The following is a 19,808-nucleotide window of genomic DNA, read 5'->3' as shown; positions in this document are numbered from 1 at the left end:
AATTCCTTTCAAATTCTCATCATAATTACAGCTAAACGCCGAAAAATTCAACAATGGATCGTAACAAACCGAGCTCTGGCGCTCGGTCAACCAAAAAGCAAATTGGCTTGCCGCAGAGCGAGTTGTTCGCATTGGGCTCGAAATCCGGTCCCAGCTCCCGAGTGGATGACTCGAAGAACAAACCCGGCGGCGTAAGTGGAGGGGAACGAAAGCGGGATGCCGCTGCGCTGGTCAGTGCGGTGGCCGCCAAGAAAATCAAACTCGCTGGAGCGGGTAGTTCCGGATCGGCGGGCTCATCGATGCCGGGTACGAGTAAGCCCAGCTCGGGAGGGGACAGTTCCAGCTCCAGTAGTGTGCTCGAGTACTGGGAACAGATGGCACTCGATTGCGAGTCGGTGGATCTGGTTTCGTCGGTGCTGGGGGCCATCGATCAGCAGGACAGCGACAGCGTTGTGGGGTACATTTGCGGAGCGATGAAGCTGCTGATTTCGCCCAAGGCCAAGTCGGAATCGGTGCTTTCGTTGTCGCTGCTCTATCTGGCCAAAATCCGTCCGCATCTGTTTTGCAACGAGACGATAACGTCGGCGCTGATTGCCGTTTTGAAACGGGATACGCAGAATTCGTTCAAGGGTCGGAATAATCCGACGGTTCACATCCTGGCGTGCAATCTGTTGGCCAGGGGATATAGCGATAAGAAGCAGTGGCCGGAAAGTTTGATCCGGACGTACATCGACGATGCGATCAATGACCGCGTCTGGGTGGACTACGAGGAATGTGCACCGTTTACGGATAATTGCGTGGCTGCCCTGGGGACGAAGATTCCACCGAAGTGGATGCTGCAACCGGAGCTGAGCGCCCTGAATCCCAGTGCCCGCGAAAATCCCGCTCTAGACGATGAGCATTCGACGGACAGTGGAATGTTTGGCGATGCATTGGGTAAGTTCTCTGTGCTTTCCATAAAAAGTGCCTAGATTTTAACTTTATGATGTGTTCTTTCCATAGGTAAAGATCCGGATGCAAATCCGCCTCGTTTTGCACATATTCAAGAACAGGTGGAGAAGATGGTTGTGGAAGCAGCTAAGGATCAACTAAACCGCCGTCAAGCACCTGATTGTTCTACCAGGAACTTCCTAAAATTCCTATCGCTAGGATCCGGAATACCGGAAGTAAGGGCATTGGCTATCCCTCGGTTGGAGCTTTGGATTCACAACGGAAAGCTAATGAAACCGGCTCAGGAGCTGCTGACGTTCATTTGCTACAACGTAACTGGGCAGAATCCGAAAGATCACGAGGTGCTTTCCAATTTGGTGAAGATGCGATTGAAGACAAAACCGTTGATCAACATCTTTATGACCTGCTTGAAGGAGATGATCAACTGCCAGTCGGAAATTTTAGGCATTATGCTGAAGTATGTTGTACAAAATGAGCTTTCCAATGCTCGTAATCCGAACAACATGGGCATGCTGGCGACCATGTTCCAGGCCAAACCTACGGAATCTGCGACTCACCTGGCGGAAATCTATCAAGAATGTTTGCTCCAAAGAGAAGATGTCTTAAGGACCCTGCGAGTCTTCCTTCGAGAACTGGTCAAAATGCTGCGCTACGACATCAACTTAATGGTCTTCTCCAAAGCTCTGTTGACGAATCGTGCTGATCTAAAGTCGCAAGTTATTAGTTCGGAATTCCGCGATCGTATCTTCCACTCCGTCGTTGATTTGGTATGCCTTTGCATGTTCCTTTCAGTGTCTCCACAGATAAGAGAGGCCAATGCATCGATCCGAAGCGGAAGAGAGCCAAAGAGCTTCCCAGCGTTGACAACCTTCTACCAGCAGATGTCCACAATCCAATTCGATACTCTCACTTGGATGCATGAAGTGGTTCCCATCGTCTACATGCCATCTCCAAACGATTTCAAAATGGCATTCCATAAAATGCTATTTCTGGATTCCCCGGAAGCATACGCCAAGGGAGATCAATGGCCACCGGAGCCGGAACGCGCACCCCTGCTGAGAATCGTTTCGGAAATTCCGCTCCAGCAAAACTCTATGCTTCGGATCATCCTCATTGGAATCACCAAGGAGATTCCTTTCACCATCCCGGACACGATGGAAATAATTGAACAACTGGTTCGCCGGGCCGGATCGCTCCGACACATCGACTACCCACCGCTGGATGTGGCCAATTTGGAAATTATCGATCTGCTGTTCAAGATGTCCGAATATCATCACCCGGATAACATCGTCCTCCCATCCAACTACGAACCGCCAAATCTGGCCATCTCTTCTCTCTACTGGAAAACGTGGATCATCCTGTTGCTGATCTCCGCCCACAACCCATCCATCTTTGGATCGTTTTGTTGGGAACAGTACCCGATGTTGCGCACCCTGATGGAAATGTGCATAACGAATCAAATTGGACCGACTAAACCGTCGGAAGAGGAACTCCAAGTGGCCACAGCGGAAAAGAGCCAAATTCTGGAATTTGAAAATCACCTGGCTTCTAACATTATCAACGAGCAAAACAGCCTCCTGCTGTCCCAGCTGATCCTTATGGATCCCCGAGGTGTGGCACGACGTCCACCCAATCACGTTCTAGAACAAATTCAATCGTTGAACGTCACTCATCGCTTGGGCCACCTGTTGTGCCGCAGCCGAAAACCGGACCTTCTGCTGGAGATCATCCAGCGCCAGGGAACGTCCCAGGCCATGCCTTGGCTGGCCGATTTGGTCCAGAATAGTGACGGAGATTTCAATCACCTGCCGGTGCAGTGCTTGTGCGAGTTTTTGCTCTCCAATTCGGGCACGGTTATTGTGGAAAATAGTCGCGAGGCGGAATTGCTGATCTACTTGCAGAAGGTCGTGCAGGACGAAACCGGCGATCATCAGATGATTTGCGAAATAATGGAGTACTTTTTCCGCCGGTTGTCCTCGTTTTCGAACCACTCCCGGCAGTCGGCCATCCGGGGATTGAAGCTGCTGTTGAAGGTAGGTTGCAATTGAAAGATATGATGGATACATATCAACACATAGTTTCTCTTAAAACCCTAAAAACCAATAGACCCACAAAACTATTGTTTTCTCAAACTGCAATATTGAAATTCTAAATTATCATTGATATTTTCCGTGAGATACCCGAGCAGGGAATGACAACTAATTGAAAACAAATGGAGTTATTTAGATATCACGAATATTGATAACAAAATGAGTTTTCATTTTGTATGACTTAGGTGTTAACATAACAAAAATGATAACAAAATAATGTACTGGAATATCTAATTGAAAACAGAATGAGTTTTCATTGATAACAAATTGATATCTTATTTTGTTATCCGCATTTTACGGCTTTATATCATACGCAGTTCTCAGGGAGTAATTAAATCCATAGGGTAATAACTAAAAAATAATAACAAATTTAGTATACATTTTGATATTTCATTAGGCATTAATTTACATGAATAAGTAAATATCTAAATTAGATTTTATTTTAAATTCGTAAGGATCTTGTGATTGAAAACGTGTTTTGTTTGATACGATATCATCAGGATATGGCACTCGGGACGATCTACTTTTGGCAGAAATGCAATATCTTCTTTGTTTTTAAACATTTTAAACATTTTTTTTATAGTCAAGGGGAATAGTTGTACCCTTTGCACCCTCCCCCCTTTTGCTGGTAGCCGAAAATACGTGGATTTTTTGTATTTTTCATAAATTCTACATGTTTTTACTCAAATTTCATCTTTTTGCTAATCATCAATAGTTTTCACTGATCCTTGACATGCAATGTATTACTACCCATCATAGTCTGTTGAAGATTTGATCCCAGAGCCGTTCTAAGACCTCCAAAGTACTTCGAAGTTTGTGTCACAAGTCCAACATCCTATACCAAATTTTATACACGATGAAACCTCACAGAACTCCTAGAATATTCATGGTAAATGAATTGGATGATCTAGGTCATCCAAATTATTCTGAAATTCGCTTTCTTAAGATCTACAACATCTACCATCATTTGTGTTCACTCTGTTCATGAATTTTAGTCACGTTAATGTCCATTAGACCTCGCAATGCTACGAGCAACTCGATATTGTGGTAGTTTGACATTCTGTGAAATACAAATGGCCTCCAAAACACTTTGAAGTTTGGGTTACGATATCTACATACTGTATCATGCTTTAATGGCACACATTTCCCAAATGGAGGAGAACGTCCCTCTGGAGCCGACCTACTGATGCTTTAATTGTGAAAAAATATTCTTGGGATGTAGCCTATACTGCTGGTGGAGCCTCAGTGCACAACTATAACGCTTTTGGTACATTCATGGGGTATTCCAGGCTTTCCAAACTATTTGGAATTAGGATCTTTAAGTTCTACAGGCTCTACACTTGTTTCTGTTCACTCTATCGGCATAATTCTTTCACGATTGTGCCTGTTGCACCTCATAATATTGCGAGTATCTCTATGTGTTGCTATTTGAGTGTCCACGGGTATTCAAACAGACCCAATGTATTTTGAAGTATGGGTCGCAATATCTGTAAATCTTATGATATTTTTATTGTAGCGAATGTTCGCCGAATATAATCTTCGCTACTCTTAGAGCCAAAAAGTGCAATTCTGATAACTTAGCAACATTCACTTGGTGATCTAGGTCATCCAAATTATTCTGGAATTAAGACCTTCAAGCTTCATAAGCTCTACTGAATCTCTTTACTTTATCGGTGTAGCTCCTCCAAAAAATCCTTCAGAAATTCTTCCAAGACTTTCGCCAAGAATTCCTCAAATAATCTTCCCAGGTATTCCTCCAAGAAATCCTGGAAGAATTCTTTTAGGATTTTTTCAAGAAATTCCTCGAAAATTCTTCCAGAAGCTCCTCCAAGTATTCTACCAGAAATTCGAACAATAATCCCTCCAGGAATTTCTCCAAGAATTCCTTCAAGAATGCCACCAGGAATTTCTTCAAGAATTTCTCCAGATATCACTCCAAAAATTCTGCCAAAAATTCCTCAAAGAATCCCTCTATGAATTCCTCTAACAATTTCTCCAGAAATTTCTCATAGACTTCTGCATAGAAATTGTCATTCCTCCAGAAATTCCTCCAAGAGTTTCACCAGGAATTCCTCTATGATTTTTTTCCAAGAAGCTCTCAAGGAATTTCTCTAGAAAATCCTCAAAGAATTTCTCCCGAAACCTCTGGGTAATCGTCCAAAGATTACTCCAGGGGTTCGTCCGAGATTATTTTCAGGCGTTTCTAGATTTTTTTCCAGGAATTCGTGAATACATTTTTCAAGGAATTCCAACAGAAATTACTTCAGGAAATCCCCCAGGAACTTCATCAGGAATTCTTCGTCGAGTTCTTCCAGGGATTTTTTTTTGAAAAGTTTTTCAAAAATTCCTCCACAAATTCTTCTATGAACACCCCTATGCTCTTTCAGGAAACCTTTAGTAATTCACCAAAAAAACTCCTGACATAGCTCTAAGAGTTCATCCAAGAATTCCTTCTGCGATTTCCTCAGAAATACCTCCGAAAACTGTTGAGGAATTACGTAAAAAATTCCTCCCGAAATCCCTCAAGAAACTCCTTCGGGAATCACTCCAGGAATTCTTCCAGGAACTTTTCAGGTATTCCTTAATAAATTCTTCTTGGAACTCCACCAGGAAGTCCTCCAAGAATTCCCCAAGGAATATCTCCAAGAATACATCCAGGAATTCCTCCAAGACATCTGCCTAGAATTATTTCAATAATTCCTCCAGGAATTCCTCTAAAAAATCCTACAGGAACTTTCCCAAGAATTTCACCAGGGGTTACTTTAAGTCTTGAACTACTGCCAAGAATCCCTTCAGGTATTTCGCCAGGAATATATCCAAGGATTTTTTCAACCCCAGGGATTCCTCCGAGAATTCTTTCAGGTTATTCTCCAGGAACTGTTCCGAGACTTCTGCCCAGAATTCCTCTAGAATCTCATCAGGAATTTCTCCAAAAAATTCTCCAAAAATTCCTCCAGTAAATTTCTCCTGGTGTTCATCCAAAACTTCTGCTAAGAACTTCTCCAAGAATCCGTCCAGGAAAACCTCCAGGATATATTCCAGCAAGTACTCCAGTAATTCCTTCAGGAACATGAATTCCTCCAAACACTCCAAAGTTTTCTCCAGGAATTCCTCCAGGATTTCTTTCGAGATTTATTCCAGGAAGTACTCCAGGAAATCCTGCACAACTATTCCCCTTGACTATATAAAAAATCTAACTTTCAGTATTTCACTTACACAGAAACACTTTCAGTATTTCTACGGCGATGATAACGTTCTTTAATGGGCATTTACTTACTCATTTATATCAAAATGTGAGAAAAATTGTAGCACTGTGGAACTCTCGTTATTTCCATATGAAAGTGTGAATGGTGCGGTTTTGAAAGACAATTCCCACCGTCTTGAGCCAGTTTTAAAATATAGAACTGGAAATAATCACCCTGTTGCTCAAATCTCAAAATATTTCACAACATGTTCAGATATAGGGTGACCACTCATCTCGGTAAATCAAATTCCCGGTTATTTCTCAGCTTTTCCCGGTTTTTCTAGAACTGTTTCCCGGTTTTAAAGAAACTTATTTATATGGTAAAATCAGAACACTGACATTTCTATTTTCAATTTTCTAATTTTTCTGAATTTGGTAAAATGGGGATAAAAGAAACAGTTATTTTCACGGGCACCATTGCAAAAGGTCCAACAATATAAAAATAGGCTCCTAAAGTCCTATCGGGATTCTTGTTTTAAACCACAATATATGGTTCAAGAGTACATATTTACTCAATTTTTGACGTTTTTATTAACCGTAGTTGAAAATATATAATTTTTATTTTTTTAGCCTTTTGTCTCGTCCCTACACTCAAATTAATGCACTGATAGAATTTAAGTGCAGAAAGCACATAGATTACAAACGAGAGAGAAAAAAATCATTCTATGTGCAACTGATGAAAATTAAAAGTTACAGTATTATATTTCATTCTTCATGTAATATATTTAGAGTGTTGCAACATAAAAAGCAACCCTGTCAAAATAAAAGCCAAGCACAAACATAACAAACAAAAAAAACTAACATGGCGCGCCAAAGGAGACACAATCAGTCGCGGACCGATTCGTTAGCTGTTTTTTTGAAGGTAAGCAGTTAAATTTAAAAACCTTTTCAAACTTCGTGCATCCCTTTTGCTCTTTTCTTTAGAATTATCCTGCCATGTCAACTGTTTCTCCTCCGCACTCTTAAACGATTCGGGAGCTGCCGGAAGCAGCTGCTACAGCGAGATGTGCCTCTTGACCGGATTACAGCCTGGCGGAAGCTTGATGTGAGTTTTCCAGAGACGACGTGCTATATACAGACAGCTAAAGTATGTAATGTTAAGTAAAGTGTTAAGTTTTACAAATAAAGTTGGTCGTAGATGACGCAAAATATGGATTTCTTTATATTTTTAAGCTAATCAGCGAATCCCACGTGGAAATCATTTTATTATTTGACATAATATAAACTATGCACCGAACAAATGAAAACGAATAGCGACGCACATAAATTCTATCATGATTGAATCGGCAAATATTCAATAGCGCTGCACATATTTTCCAAGTGTAAAAGCAACTGGTCACAATCTAAGTGCAGAACTTTTAAATTTAATATGTTATTTATTCTGAGTGTAGCTTATAACACATACTTTGAGTGATTTTTTTTTCACCGTGTATGTCAGATAGGAACATTTTTGAAATCCCAGTGCGAAAAATGTCGAGCTCAGTCACACAAGGTTGACCTCAAATGTCAAAGTAGAACTATTTACCATTTTACTTATTTCGAATTTTCTCATTATTCCTTTGTTTTTCAAGTTCGAGTAAAGTACAATTCCGATTAGAATACCATGCTTGATCGTATTATTCAATATAAGCGAGATTTCGTCTTTAATTTTAGGACCCTATTGCCATGCATCATAAACATCCCGAGTGAATAAGGCTATCAGCTTAATGAAGCGCGTTCTAGGAGATTAATAATGTATGGCGGCTGTAAAAAAATAGAAATTATCATATATTTTTTTAATTATCAAAACATTAACATAATTTTAAAAACCATTACTGTTTAATGTTATGCTCTATGCTTGAACCCTTGAACTGTTCAACCCTCAAAATGCTATAAAATCATATGAAGGCGATTTTTTCGTACTAGAAATTTCTGTATAATGTGAAAGTAATTTAACTTCAGTAGAATCGCGAATAGAACGAAAACTCAATCATTTCTTACTATCAGAGGCGATTGACCTCTGTTGTTAAAGCATCTATGACAGATGTTGAGATTGAAACACGCGACTTGCTAGATTATTTGTTTATGTATTTCAGTTTCTTCAGTGTTGCCAATAGTAATCAATAAGCACAACATATCTCATTTATTTTATCGAAAGTAGTATACTTAGTTCTCATACCAAGTAATCATCAAAACGCTTTGGAAGTCTTCTTTCACGTTGTGGTCTTTCACCCGTCATGTTCGCAGTGCCGGATGACACCTCCAGTTCAGCTGGTTCCGGAACATGAGCTTCGACGTTGGATTGCTGGATAAAAGGCCTTACATGTGACGTATTCCGCTTGTACACCTGACCTTCACTTGTTTTGAGGGTGACGCTGTTTCCGATCCTGTCGACTACTGTTGCTGGCGTTAAAAGGACTTGGAAGATAGTTTGTTTTGTGGCAACAGATTCTTCATCAAAACCTGATCCCCGACATCGACCGGTGATTCTCTTGCTCCGACTCTTTTATCCCTGTTTTCCTTAGCTTGATACTTGGCAACCCAGTCCTTGTCACGTAGTTCTCCATCGTCCAATGTACAGTCTTGTACGTGTGGTATCAAATCACGAAAACGCCGGCCAAACATGAGATTGGCCGGGGCCACACCTGTTGTCGAATGAGGCGTAATCGAGTACATGTACATATATTCTTGTAACGCCTCTTTCCAGTCAGTCCCCTTGTTCTGGCTAATCCTCAAAACCTTCAGAAGCGACTGGTTTTGTCGTTCAGCTTCTCCGTTGGCACTCGGCCAGTAAGGTGTGGTGTGGGTCAGCTTGATACCGCGGTCAACACAGAAGTCCTTCAATAGTTGACTCGAAAAGTTTTTAGCGTTATCCAAGGTAATAACTTGCGGCAGTCCCATTCTGGTAAATATTTCCTTCAGTGTGCGGATCACGTCATTCGAAGTTGTCTGCTTCATAGGTTCAACGATCATATACCTGCTGTACAAGTCGATCAGTACAAACAAGTAGTAACCGTTGGGAAGTGGTCCCAAAAAATCTCCAGCCAAATGGACCCACGGAGCGCAAGGGAGTTCTCTGATACGCAGCGGTTCTGGTTTGTCAAACGGTGCTACCAGCTGGCAATCGAAACATTCCTTACACGACTTCTGCACATCGCCATCGATCCCTGGCCATCATACAGCTGCTCGAAGTCTTCTCTTCATCTTCTCCTGTCCTGGGTGTCCTGTATGTGCCAATGCTAGCACCGTACTTCGGAGTTGTCTCGGTACCACCAGTTTGCTTTTTCTGAGCAGTACTTCATTCGCAAAACATAGTTCCGACTTGAATGGTGCATAGTTTTTGATAGTTTCGATCCAGTTGTCATTGTGCAGCGCTCTCTTTACTTGCTGTGTTTCAACGTCCTCTTGAGAACACCGAGCAATCTCGTCGAAGGTTACCGCAGATGGTTTGTTGACTTCCACAATGGAGCAAAGGACCCTTTCCGCTTCCTTGTCGAAAGTTCTTGCGTTCGCCACTTCGGATAATCTAGAGAAAGGATCCGCAATATTCAGCTCACCTGGAACATGGCGTATAGTGTACCGATAGGACTGCATTCGCAATACCCATCTTTCTTGGCGTTGGTTTGGAATGGAAGAATCGCAAAAAATATTGACCAGTGGTTTATGGTCTGTTAGGATCACGAAATGCAAACCTCGCAGATACATTTGGAAGCGCTCCGTAGCCCAGACAATTGCAAGTGCCTCTTTGTCCAAAGTCGGATACTTTTTCTCAGTCGGCGAAAGTGTTTTGCTAGCGTAGCTTATCACTCGTGGTTGACCATTGACTGTTTGCATCAGTACTGCACCGAGACCACAATCGCTGGCATCGGTAATTAGGGTTGTCGGATTGCTTGGACTATAGTAGCCTAGGTAGTTCGGGTTCGACAGGGCTGTTTTGACCTTTTGAAAAGCTTCCTTTCGTTCCTCGGTCCAAACGAACTTCACTCCTTTAACCGTCATCTCACGCAGAGGTGCCGAAATGCTGGACAGATTGGGCACGAATTTACCTAGGTAGTTTACCAAGCCCAAGAAGCTTCGCATCTCCTTAGCATCTTGTGGCTGTCGAAAAGCTTGAACTGCTGATACTTTATCGTCCGTTGGTAATATTCCTTTTGATGACACTCGACAGACTCCTTGCCATACTCACACTTCTCGTCGTTTACCGTTAGTCCGTACTCCGATAGTCTGCGCAGAACTGCAGCCACTCGCTTATCGTGTTCCTTTTTCGTCGAGGCGTACACAAGCACATCGTCAATGAATACTTTCGTTCCAGGTAGACCATGAAGAACTCGCTCGATTTTGCGCTGAAACACTTCTGCGGCGCAGTTCATACCGAACATCAACCTTTTGTAGCGGTAGTAGGCATTTGGGGTAACGAAAGTAGTGATTTCTCTAGATGCCGGTGACAGCTCCAATTGATGAAACGCCTGCACCAAGTCTATCTTACTGAAGAATCGGCAGCCGTCGAGGTGCGGCATTATCTCCTCGAAGGTCGGTAATGGGTGTCGATCTGGGATGATGGCCTTGTTCGCTTGCCGCATATCAACACACAGGCGAACATTTCTCCCTCCGTTCTTCGGTGTCACCACCAGCGGCGAGGCCCAGGTAATCTTGAGCGGCGCTGGTTCGATTATATCCTGTTGCAACAGCTCCTCCAATTTGTCCTCGACAGGTTTTTGCAATGGAATAGGCAGCCGCCTACATGGTTGCTGAACAGGTGTTACGTTTTTGTTGATTTTTACCTCCACTTGTACGCCCTTAAGTTTTCCAACTGTTGGTTTCGCTCGCTGCTCCACGTTGAACACCTCTCCTCGAATTTCCAGGATTCCCAGATCGATTGATGTTTGCTTGCTGAGCAGGTTTACTCCTTTCTGCTGGTCCACTACATATATCAGGTGACTCACTTTGCTAGACTGCGTCGCAATGTCAGTCCTGATCACTTTATGGACGCCCAGCTCACCGTCGCCGTATACACGAAGGGCGTTCCGTGGTTTCCTCTCTGTGACGTAAAGGCATCCCTTTTGTTTTAGGTCATTCCAAATCTTTCTGCTGATCACATTCACGTGAGCTCCAGAGTCCACCACCCAATCCAGCTTTACGCCGCCTGCGTAGCACGTAACGTATCCTTGTTTGCAGTTCGTTGCATAAATGTGACACACATCGCTGCCACTCTCGCTTGCGGTGTCGTCGCCGGAAGTGATGTCTTCACGCCCTCGTCTCTCGGTTTCGGACACCATTAGAACTTTGTCACGTTTCTTATGCTTCGGTGGATCGTGTTTAGTTTTGCACATTTTCTTAAAATGGCCTGCAAGGTTACACCGGTCGCATATTTTGTTCCTTGCGGGACAAGCTTTGTCGTTCGCAAAATGGCCTGCGAGTCCGCACCGGAAACACACTGCCTTTTTCTTGTTTGCCTTGATCCGGTTGATAGTGTGATCCTCGGTTGAAGCCTTTGCAGCAGTTTCCTTCGCTTCGTCCTTTTCCATCGCCATGAGCTCCTTATTTCGATGAACGGTTTCAATCATCCGTGCCTCTTCAACGATTTCGTTCACCGTCATCAACTTCTTCTTGAGAATCACCTCCCGTAGTTCTTCTGAAATGCAGTGGTCAAAGATTTGCTCCGTAATCCTCATGTCCAGTGCGGCCCCGTAATCGCATAGTCTTCCTTGTTCTCTTAGTCGGCTGACAAACTGGTCGACTGTTTTGTCCTCTTTTTGTCTGATGCTGCGAAACACGAACCGATCGTAGGGAATGCTGGCCATTGGTGCAAAATAGTTGTCCAACAGTCTAATCGCCTCACGATAAACGTCACTTCCCGCCGGTGGGGGCGCATCATGTCCTTCGAGCTCGTAAAATATGTCTTGCACCGCTGGTCCGGCATAATGAAGCAGATAGGATTTCTTACGGGACGCCAGAGCTACCGAGTTCACCTCCAGGAATAATTCTAGCGACCGCTTCCACTTCCTCCATCTCGTGGCGATCGAGGAAGCATCCTTAGTGTCGAACGTTGATAGAGATGGTCTGTTTACATCCATTTGAACTGCTGTTTTGCGCAACTTAGGCGAAATCACTTTTTTTTTAGGTTCTTCTCTGCGTCTCCACTTATTACTGCTCGCGATTCTGCGCCGGGCTCAGGGCAGTTGAACACTCGACGACACAACACCACGCGACGCAACACACCGCGGCGCGACAACACGACGTGACACACCGTTCTGCCGACGGCCAACTAATGCCGTTCGTTGTTCCAGAAATAATCCACTTTTCTGGCTTTTTCGACGAGCTAATCCACTCTTACCCGTTGGAAAACGTCTCTAGCCAACGTTATCCAACCGAATTGAATCAAACAGATACGAATTTAATCTAAAAATCCCGAAACTTGTCGCCAAATGTTGAGATTGAAACACGCGACTTGCTAGATTATTTGTTTATGTATTTCAGTTTCTTCAGTGTTGCCAATAGTAATCAATAAGCACAACAACAGAAAAACAAATTTAACTAAGACCACATTTAGTAAAGAACTCATATTTTCTCTACTCATAACAACTTAGATTCAAGGATAGGATTTTTTTAACACCCCCTTTTACAATACTAAAGTTCAGAAGAACTTACATCATTGTACTAGCATGACTATTACCCAGAATGAGCAAATTGTAAATTTTGTCAATAGAGTACAGTAAGTACAGTATTGAGGTAGATTAAACATTGTAAATATAATTATTTAATGCTTATAAAACATGTTAAACCTGCTTTTGAAATCAAATATTATTATCATTGAGTTTTTGAAATGATAACAAAATAATATCTCAATTTGATATTAAATATAAAAAATGGAATGAAAACTTGTTTTGATTTCATTGTGTTATCAATAACAAAATTAGTTATCAATTAGTTGTAGGCTTATTCTATAGTTTTATCTGTCAGCAAGTTACCTTCTCTTTCATTGCACATGATGGGAGACGGCAGCGTTTTTATCTACGCATCATTGACAGTTTTTTGAAATTTCCGCAAATCATTCGGTTCCATGATGTACCCTTCTACTGAAAAGCGCAGGATATTGATGGCATTATTTGAGATGTTATGGTCGTTCACCAGAACACCATCTACATAATTAGTTTGCAAGTTTCATTGTTTGGATGCATCCAGTTGTGCTTTAGGATGTCTCATGTTGTTTTGGTATTTTAGCTCAGTTGCGCCTTTGACTTTGTTTCTTACTACTGTTCGTTATTTAAACACATAAACAAACTGTTTTTCCAGGTCTTCCAAGAGGAGAACGATCCCGTGCCCATCGAAAGCAACAACTCCGACTGGTTACTGCGCTATCTACCGACTATCCCGCACTTTGCGTACGTACGACCAAGCGTAGTGGTTCAGTTGAGATCAGCCTGCCAGGTGGAAAACTCTCCCGAACTGGTCATGGTTTACATCCAGTTCATTGCGGCACACACATCCATGGATTCGGAGGCCGATATGTTGGAACATGTGATGGACATGTCGCACCTGATTGTCGAACGGAGCACCATCTTTTCGCACATTATTCCGACGGAAACCGATCAGAGTGAGGCTCGGGTTCAAACTCTCAACTGCTTGTTTGTGATGTTTAACAATTTTTTGATTAAGTTACGGGAGTATAAGATCACGCAGGCTTTCGCAGAATACCAAGATCTCTTGTTGGTTCAGTTTGCCGATGAGAGTCAGTGTCATATTCATTTGAATATCATTCAAGCCTTCGTGATTCTTTTGACGCACTCGACGTATATTCCGATGGCGGCGCAGATTTTGGATTACTGGTTCCCGGAAGGCGCTCCGCCACCACAAGCATTCAATCTTGACACATCCGAACCGGTACAGATCTTGCCCGATTGGCTCAAACTGAAGATGATCCGGAGCAACGTCGATCGCTTGGTTGACGCAGCACTGCAGGGACTTACCCCCGATCAGATCGTCCTCTTCGTGCAAAACTTCGGAACTCCTATCAACTCGATGTCGAAATTGCTGGCCCTGTTGGACCGTGCCGTAATTGAACAATTTGAAGCAGTCAATAACGCCATTCTACACAAAACGTATCTCACCCAGTTGGTGGAAATTCAACAGGCGAGGGGAGCCAAGAATGGCCACATTTCCATACAAGCCCTGGAGCTGGATAATCAACCGATCGGTGATCCTCCCATGATGAACGTAACGATCATGCAACCGCTGCAGATCGATTTGAGCGAAGATAGCACAAGATCGAGAACGATATCCGAGCAGAGTAAGCCGGCTTCCAAGACGAAGGAAATCGAAGAAGCCGTCGAGATCGTGCTGACTCATCCGGTGATTGCCAAACCAAATATGCCCAAGTACCGGAAGCTGATCCAACGCTTGAACAGTGGGGGGAAATCATCCAAGTCGCAAGAGTACACCGCCAACAAGGTGCTGGGCTACTTGGGTCGCTTGATCAAAAGTGCCCAGGGCCAGTATTTAATCAAGAACTGGATTCAGAATCCACAGATGTGTTGCTTCTTCCGGTCGCTGTTGGCAATTCCACCGGAAAAGTTTGAAAATCTCAACTATCTGCTGCACATACTGGACGAAATCATCAAGTATATGAATCCGACATCGAACACGGTGTTGTTACAGGTAAGTTATGGTCATTCAACTTGGTTTTAATAGCTATTTCCTTGGAAGATATTCTAGAGACTTGACTGTGACATTGTATTTCATTTCCGCAGATTTTGGTCGGCAAGCGTCAACAGTTGGTGAAGGTAGCCCAGAAGGACAACCTGCAAGGCCAAGGTCAATCGCAACCCAGTCTGCTGCAAGCTCTCACCACCAACAAAGCTTCGGAGGTGGAACGTAAGGGTCGGCTGCAGTTGCGTCAAACCAGCACCGATGACATGATCAACGTGATTTCCACTTTGCTGAAAAGTGGCCACGAGATCAAGATGGAAATTGCGGAGTTGCAGTTTGACAAGCGTGGACTACTGGTGGATTGGCTGGCAGAGGCGGACTCCGAGTTGGTGCACGTGAATAAGGAGATACAGATGGATATGTTGTTCAACCGGAGTCTGGGAGAGTTTCGACCGTACTTGCTGTCGCTGATGAGCCATCAGGCCAGTTGGTCCACGCTTCATGAAACGGTTGATTTAGTGATGGAGAAGTATAATGGAGCTTATGATCCTTGTTCAGTGCTAGATTTTATCAATGCGCTCACTAGAAACCCTAAGCTGTGGCAAGGAAGAGATAAGGCCGTCCCGAAGCACGAACAAATAGAGTATATTGTCACGCTAAGTGGAAAACAGATCAAAACCTTCATAGATTACATTTTGGCTGAATCAAATCCTGAGAAAATGTGTGATCGAGTGAAGTTGCTTCTCCAGTGCGTTGACTGCAAGTTTGATTATCTCGAAGAAATGGTCGAGTATGCAGTTGGCAAGAAACATCCGTCGTCGAAAATGTTTCTTCAGCAGCTCTACCTGAACATTCCGCCGATGAAATTCTTGATGCCTCACGTTGACAACGTTTATGATGCAGATGTCCGTAACGCCACGGGATGCGTTGGGGACAAGTTTACTTACTACATTCTGACGACGATCGCTTGCCTGACAGTACCAAGAGATTTCCAGCAGATGTCTGCGGAAATGGAACTGATTGTTCGTAAACTGGCAGCCTCTCATCCCGTTCTTTTGCTTCGTCAGATGTCCGTACTAGCCACCTTACTGCAGGGAAGAGCCCACATGGATCTATCGGTTTTAAGAGCCGAGTATCATTTTCATCTATTTCATCAAGTCATGGGAATTCTTGAACTGCTTCAGCCACTTGTGTTCGAGGATAGCTACAAAACGGGTCTCCAGAATGCCTTGGATTGCTACTTTGCACTTTTGAGAAACCATGGCAGCGTAAAGGAAACCTATACCCTCATCTATCGCTTCATGGAATTCCTCCATGCTTACATTGGTGCCAATCCCAAAATGGCAATCAGTTTCATACAAAACTACTCGGATCTCCTTAATGACCTGGCCCATCAACACTACGATCTTCAATCCCTGCAGCAGCTCGTCCAAGGTCTATCGATGTTCAAACAACGTACACCGACAGCACCTGCTGCCATCAAATCTGAACCCGAGGAACCGACTCCAGGAACATCCAAGTGCGTCAAACCTACAACCGTAGCCAACTTGGACAGCGCACAGCAAGCAACGGCCGCCATAATGATGTCCACCTACGTCAAAAACGAAGTTTTGCCTCAGCACTGGCAGGAACTGACTCACGCAATCCGATCACGTGAAATCGACGATATTTCCACTCCTCTTCAGGAAGTGGACGCCCTGACAGTCAAACGTCCAAATCTTCTGGAGGAAGTCTTCGACGAGATCATTCGGTACCTAACGCATTCCTCCGGTTCCATTCGTCAGACGGCCCACTCACTGGTAACGCGTTGGCTCAAGCAAAACCCGGGCAATTTCGCCACCAACAGTACGGCGTTGACAGCGTTCGTGCAGTGTCTCTACCACGAGGACGTGGCCGTCGTGCAGAGTGCACTGGACAAAACGACCGAGTATGCACTGTGTTTGCAGGAGTACGCACCGCAGATTCTGATGACCATGTTCAACCTAGGCATCACCAATAAGATCAATACGTACACAACGATTAGACGATGCGTTCAGGCGATCAAGAAACAACATGCCTGTTGAAATATCGCTTGAGAGGATACATTTAAGCGTATAGGTATGTATCTCCTATTGAATTTTCGATGGAAATAAAAAGTATCTTCTATGTAAAGTCGCGCTCGAGATGCTAGTCAATGTTCCGATTCGTCATGCCGTGTGGTAGGGTTATCCTTAAGGCGTAATTCTATCTTCTGTATTGTTGTTTGAATGACATTAATGTTTATTTGAGTTACTGTGGTACACTTTAGTTCCCCAACTAACATTTATTGTGAATGTAAACGTCAACAAAGCGTCCTTAATACGGCTCGATGCTGAGTTACTGTGTTGTACATATGGACGGAAGCTTCTATGCAAGCCCTATACCAATGAATCTGGGGAACTTAATCAGCTTGTACATGCTGTGCGATCAGCTTCTATGCCACCTAGTCATAGCTCTTTTCTCGGCTCCTATGTAACCACTAACTGAATAACATCTTGAGAAGGCGCTTTTTCAGCCTTTTCGCAGTTGTTAAATAATAGTTTTACGGCATCCCCAAATTAAACGATTAAATATGGTAAGTGGGGGCAGGATGGGTCACCTAAGAAATGGATCCCTATAACTTTCTGAATATAAATCGCATTTCTCTGTATTCTACCACGACTCTCAGATACACTAGTCAGCTATGATATAAGAGTATAAAAAGGTAATAAAGTTTGAAACCTGCTTCTTGACAAACAATTTTCAAAATATGACCCATCTTGCCCCACCTCATTTTAACGGGGGCAAGATGGGTCAGCTATTAGAAAACTTGATTTTCCTCCAACAAAAAATACTATATCTTCTAGTTTTTCTCTATACAGCTTCATAGACGTACAGATTACATGAAGAAAGTGTTGAAACATATCGGTAGATTATTCTCAGAACTAGAAGATTTTTGTAAGGGTAGCCATAAACGGACTTCAAAAACCCATATTTCTTGAAGGAAAATTTAAAAAATATGTTCTCAAATTTTCAGTGCTCTCATCGCTTCGATAATGTAGGTCACAGAATAGCCTTTCCATGAAAAATAAAACATTTTCAAAAACTATGCAAACATACCGAAAAATTAGGGTGACCCATCTTGCCCCGTCTACACAATACACGTAGTTATATGGAATGTATAGCATAAGGAGTATAACGAAAAAATATTTTATTTTTTTCTGTGCGAGGAACGTATAGAATTTTCAAAACAATATACCACTTTTTTGTGTATCCCCGTCGTTCATCTGGGAAAATTATTGAAAGATTCAAAACATATATTGTGCGATTGAAAACGGTACTGACCCATCTTGCCCCCACATACCATATAATTAGGTTATTGATACCGTGACGCAATACATGTGGAACTGGAATTATTACTTCTAAAATTGAATAATTAAAGTACTTGCCGCTACTTGGAATCGAACTCCCGATCTCCGTATCCACTGGTCCCGATGATGTCCTCGCTGCCACACTGCTATATATAAATAACATAGAAAATAGCCCGTTTTGTTTTACTCCAGACAAGGCTTCATAATTGTGCCACAAGAAACCTTACCCAACTTCATCTTGCTGTAAAAGCTTGTGAAACGTCAAACGCAATAATGTTTACTACATTGAACAAGCTGTGTGGTTGCGTCAACAGATTCTTCTTCACAGCTTCTAGCTGAAAGAGTGTTCTTTAAGGGCGGACGGGACGGTCGGGGAAATATCCGCCATTGCTCTGTTGCTACTAAGATGGTAATCTCAGATTCTACTTCATATTTTGCAACAAAAACCTATCACTGTGTATGCTCACTTGCAGTGCATATGCTGATTGTTTCTCAGCATCTTCAGTGCGATAGAACTCGAGATTACCATCTTCAAAATCGCGAGGCAAATTGTTAGAAAGAGAGGCAAGATAGGAAAAATAACACGGCGTCCCGTTTCACCTTAAACGGCTACGAAGCGCTGCTGTTTTGTGTTTTGGCAACATTACAAAACGTACTGTATAAAAGCAGCTGTTGTAGTGGCTGGGACTCTTACTCGATTTGCACATCTTCCGGTAAATCTTCCGGCATTGAATTAAAGTGCAATAGAAGCATCCCAAATAATTTCACATCGCCCCTCCAATCTATGGCATTTTTGGGCTCCATTCGGGTATTAGTCTGGGTCAACCCAGGTATCCAACACGAAAGCAAACATCTGCCCGTACACACACACAGCATAAGGTATATCAAAGATCCTAACAGCTCCCATTATGGTTTATCGATGCGTTGCCTCGTCAGCTCCAGTGACAAGCCTTTCTCCATCGATGTTCTAACCGGATTGCAGTGCTTAACCCGAATTGTTTCATCATCCGGTCAATGCTTATGGCTTGAGATAGTTGCATCACTCCAGTCCAGTCCATGCAACAACGGCAGCAGCAGTGCTGCTGATAAAACAAAACAAAAAGCCGTTCGTTGGATCACTAATCGGTAATAAATCAAAAACTTTTTTCACAAGCATCCAATCGTTTTGCGGTCTTCGAAGGAAAGTTTGATAAATGATATTTCTTCAAAAGTGTTGATCGATTTAAATTAAGGAGACAAGGGGCGACCTCTGAGATTTTTTATTTGAAAGTGTAACTTTTCCCATATTAAATCCTATGAAAACTTTGAAAGGCTTGCGCTAAATTATAGTTTCACCGATTGCGCTGAAATTTTGCACAATTCATATGGGACCTAAATGGAATCAAAAAGTCAACTGGAGCGAGAATTTGATGTTTGCCCCATACTAGTGTGCAAATCTGCGTAATGATTTTGGAACTATAGTTGGCGCTTTTTTCAGGGTGGCCACTCAACCGGGAATTCCGGGAAAACCGGGAATTACCCGGGAATCGC

At 43.0% G+C, this 19,808-nt stretch overlaps 1 protein-coding gene and 1 long non-coding RNA gene across 2 annotated transcripts; both read left to right on the top strand.

Annotated features, from left to right (window-relative positions):
- The first annotated feature begins 6 nt into the window (after nt 1-6).
- Nucleotides 7-18,278, top strand: LOC109432535 (integrator complex subunit 1). Its single transcript, XM_019708865.3, has 4 exons — nt 7-936; nt 1,003-2,984; nt 13,558-14,919; nt 15,012-18,278. The coding sequence occupies exons 1-4, from the start codon at nt 54-56 to the stop codon at nt 16,971-16,973; spliced, it is 6,189 nt and encodes a 2,062-aa protein (XP_019564410.2). The 5' UTR covers nt 7-53; the 3' UTR covers nt 16,974-18,278.
- Nucleotides 2,991-9,901, top strand: LOC134287564 (uncharacterized). The gene is made up of 2 exons (XR_009997380.1): nt 2,991-7,147; nt 7,210-9,901. It is a non-coding gene; the product is annotated as an uncharacterized LOC134287564 (long non-coding RNA).
- Nucleotides 18,279-19,808: the final 1,530 nt, after the last annotated feature.

The sequence above is a fragment of the Aedes albopictus genome, chromosome 2 (genome assembly GCF_035046485.1).
Source record: "Aedes albopictus strain Foshan chromosome 2, AalbF5, whole genome shotgun sequence".
Lineage (NCBI taxonomy): Eukaryota > Metazoa > Arthropoda > Insecta > Diptera > Culicidae > Aedes > Aedes albopictus.
Note: the sequence above shows the minus strand (reverse complement) of the source record. Positions and strands in the feature narration are given on the sequence as shown.

Bases quoted from the DNA above. Each gene is read 5' to 3' on its own strand.
- LOC109432535 (XM_019708865.3), top strand. From the start codon at position 54: ATGGATCGTAACAAACCGAGCTCTGGCGCTCGGTCAACCAAAAAGCAA. The intron at 2,985-13,557 runs GTAGGTTGCAAT...CTGTTTTTCCAG, and splicing joins GATTGAAGCTGCTGTTGAAG to GTCTTCCAAGAGGAGAACGA. The intron at 14,920-15,011 runs GTAAGTTATGGT...TCATTTCCGCAG, and splicing joins CGAACACGGTGTTGTTACAG to ATTTTGGTCGGCAAGCGTCA.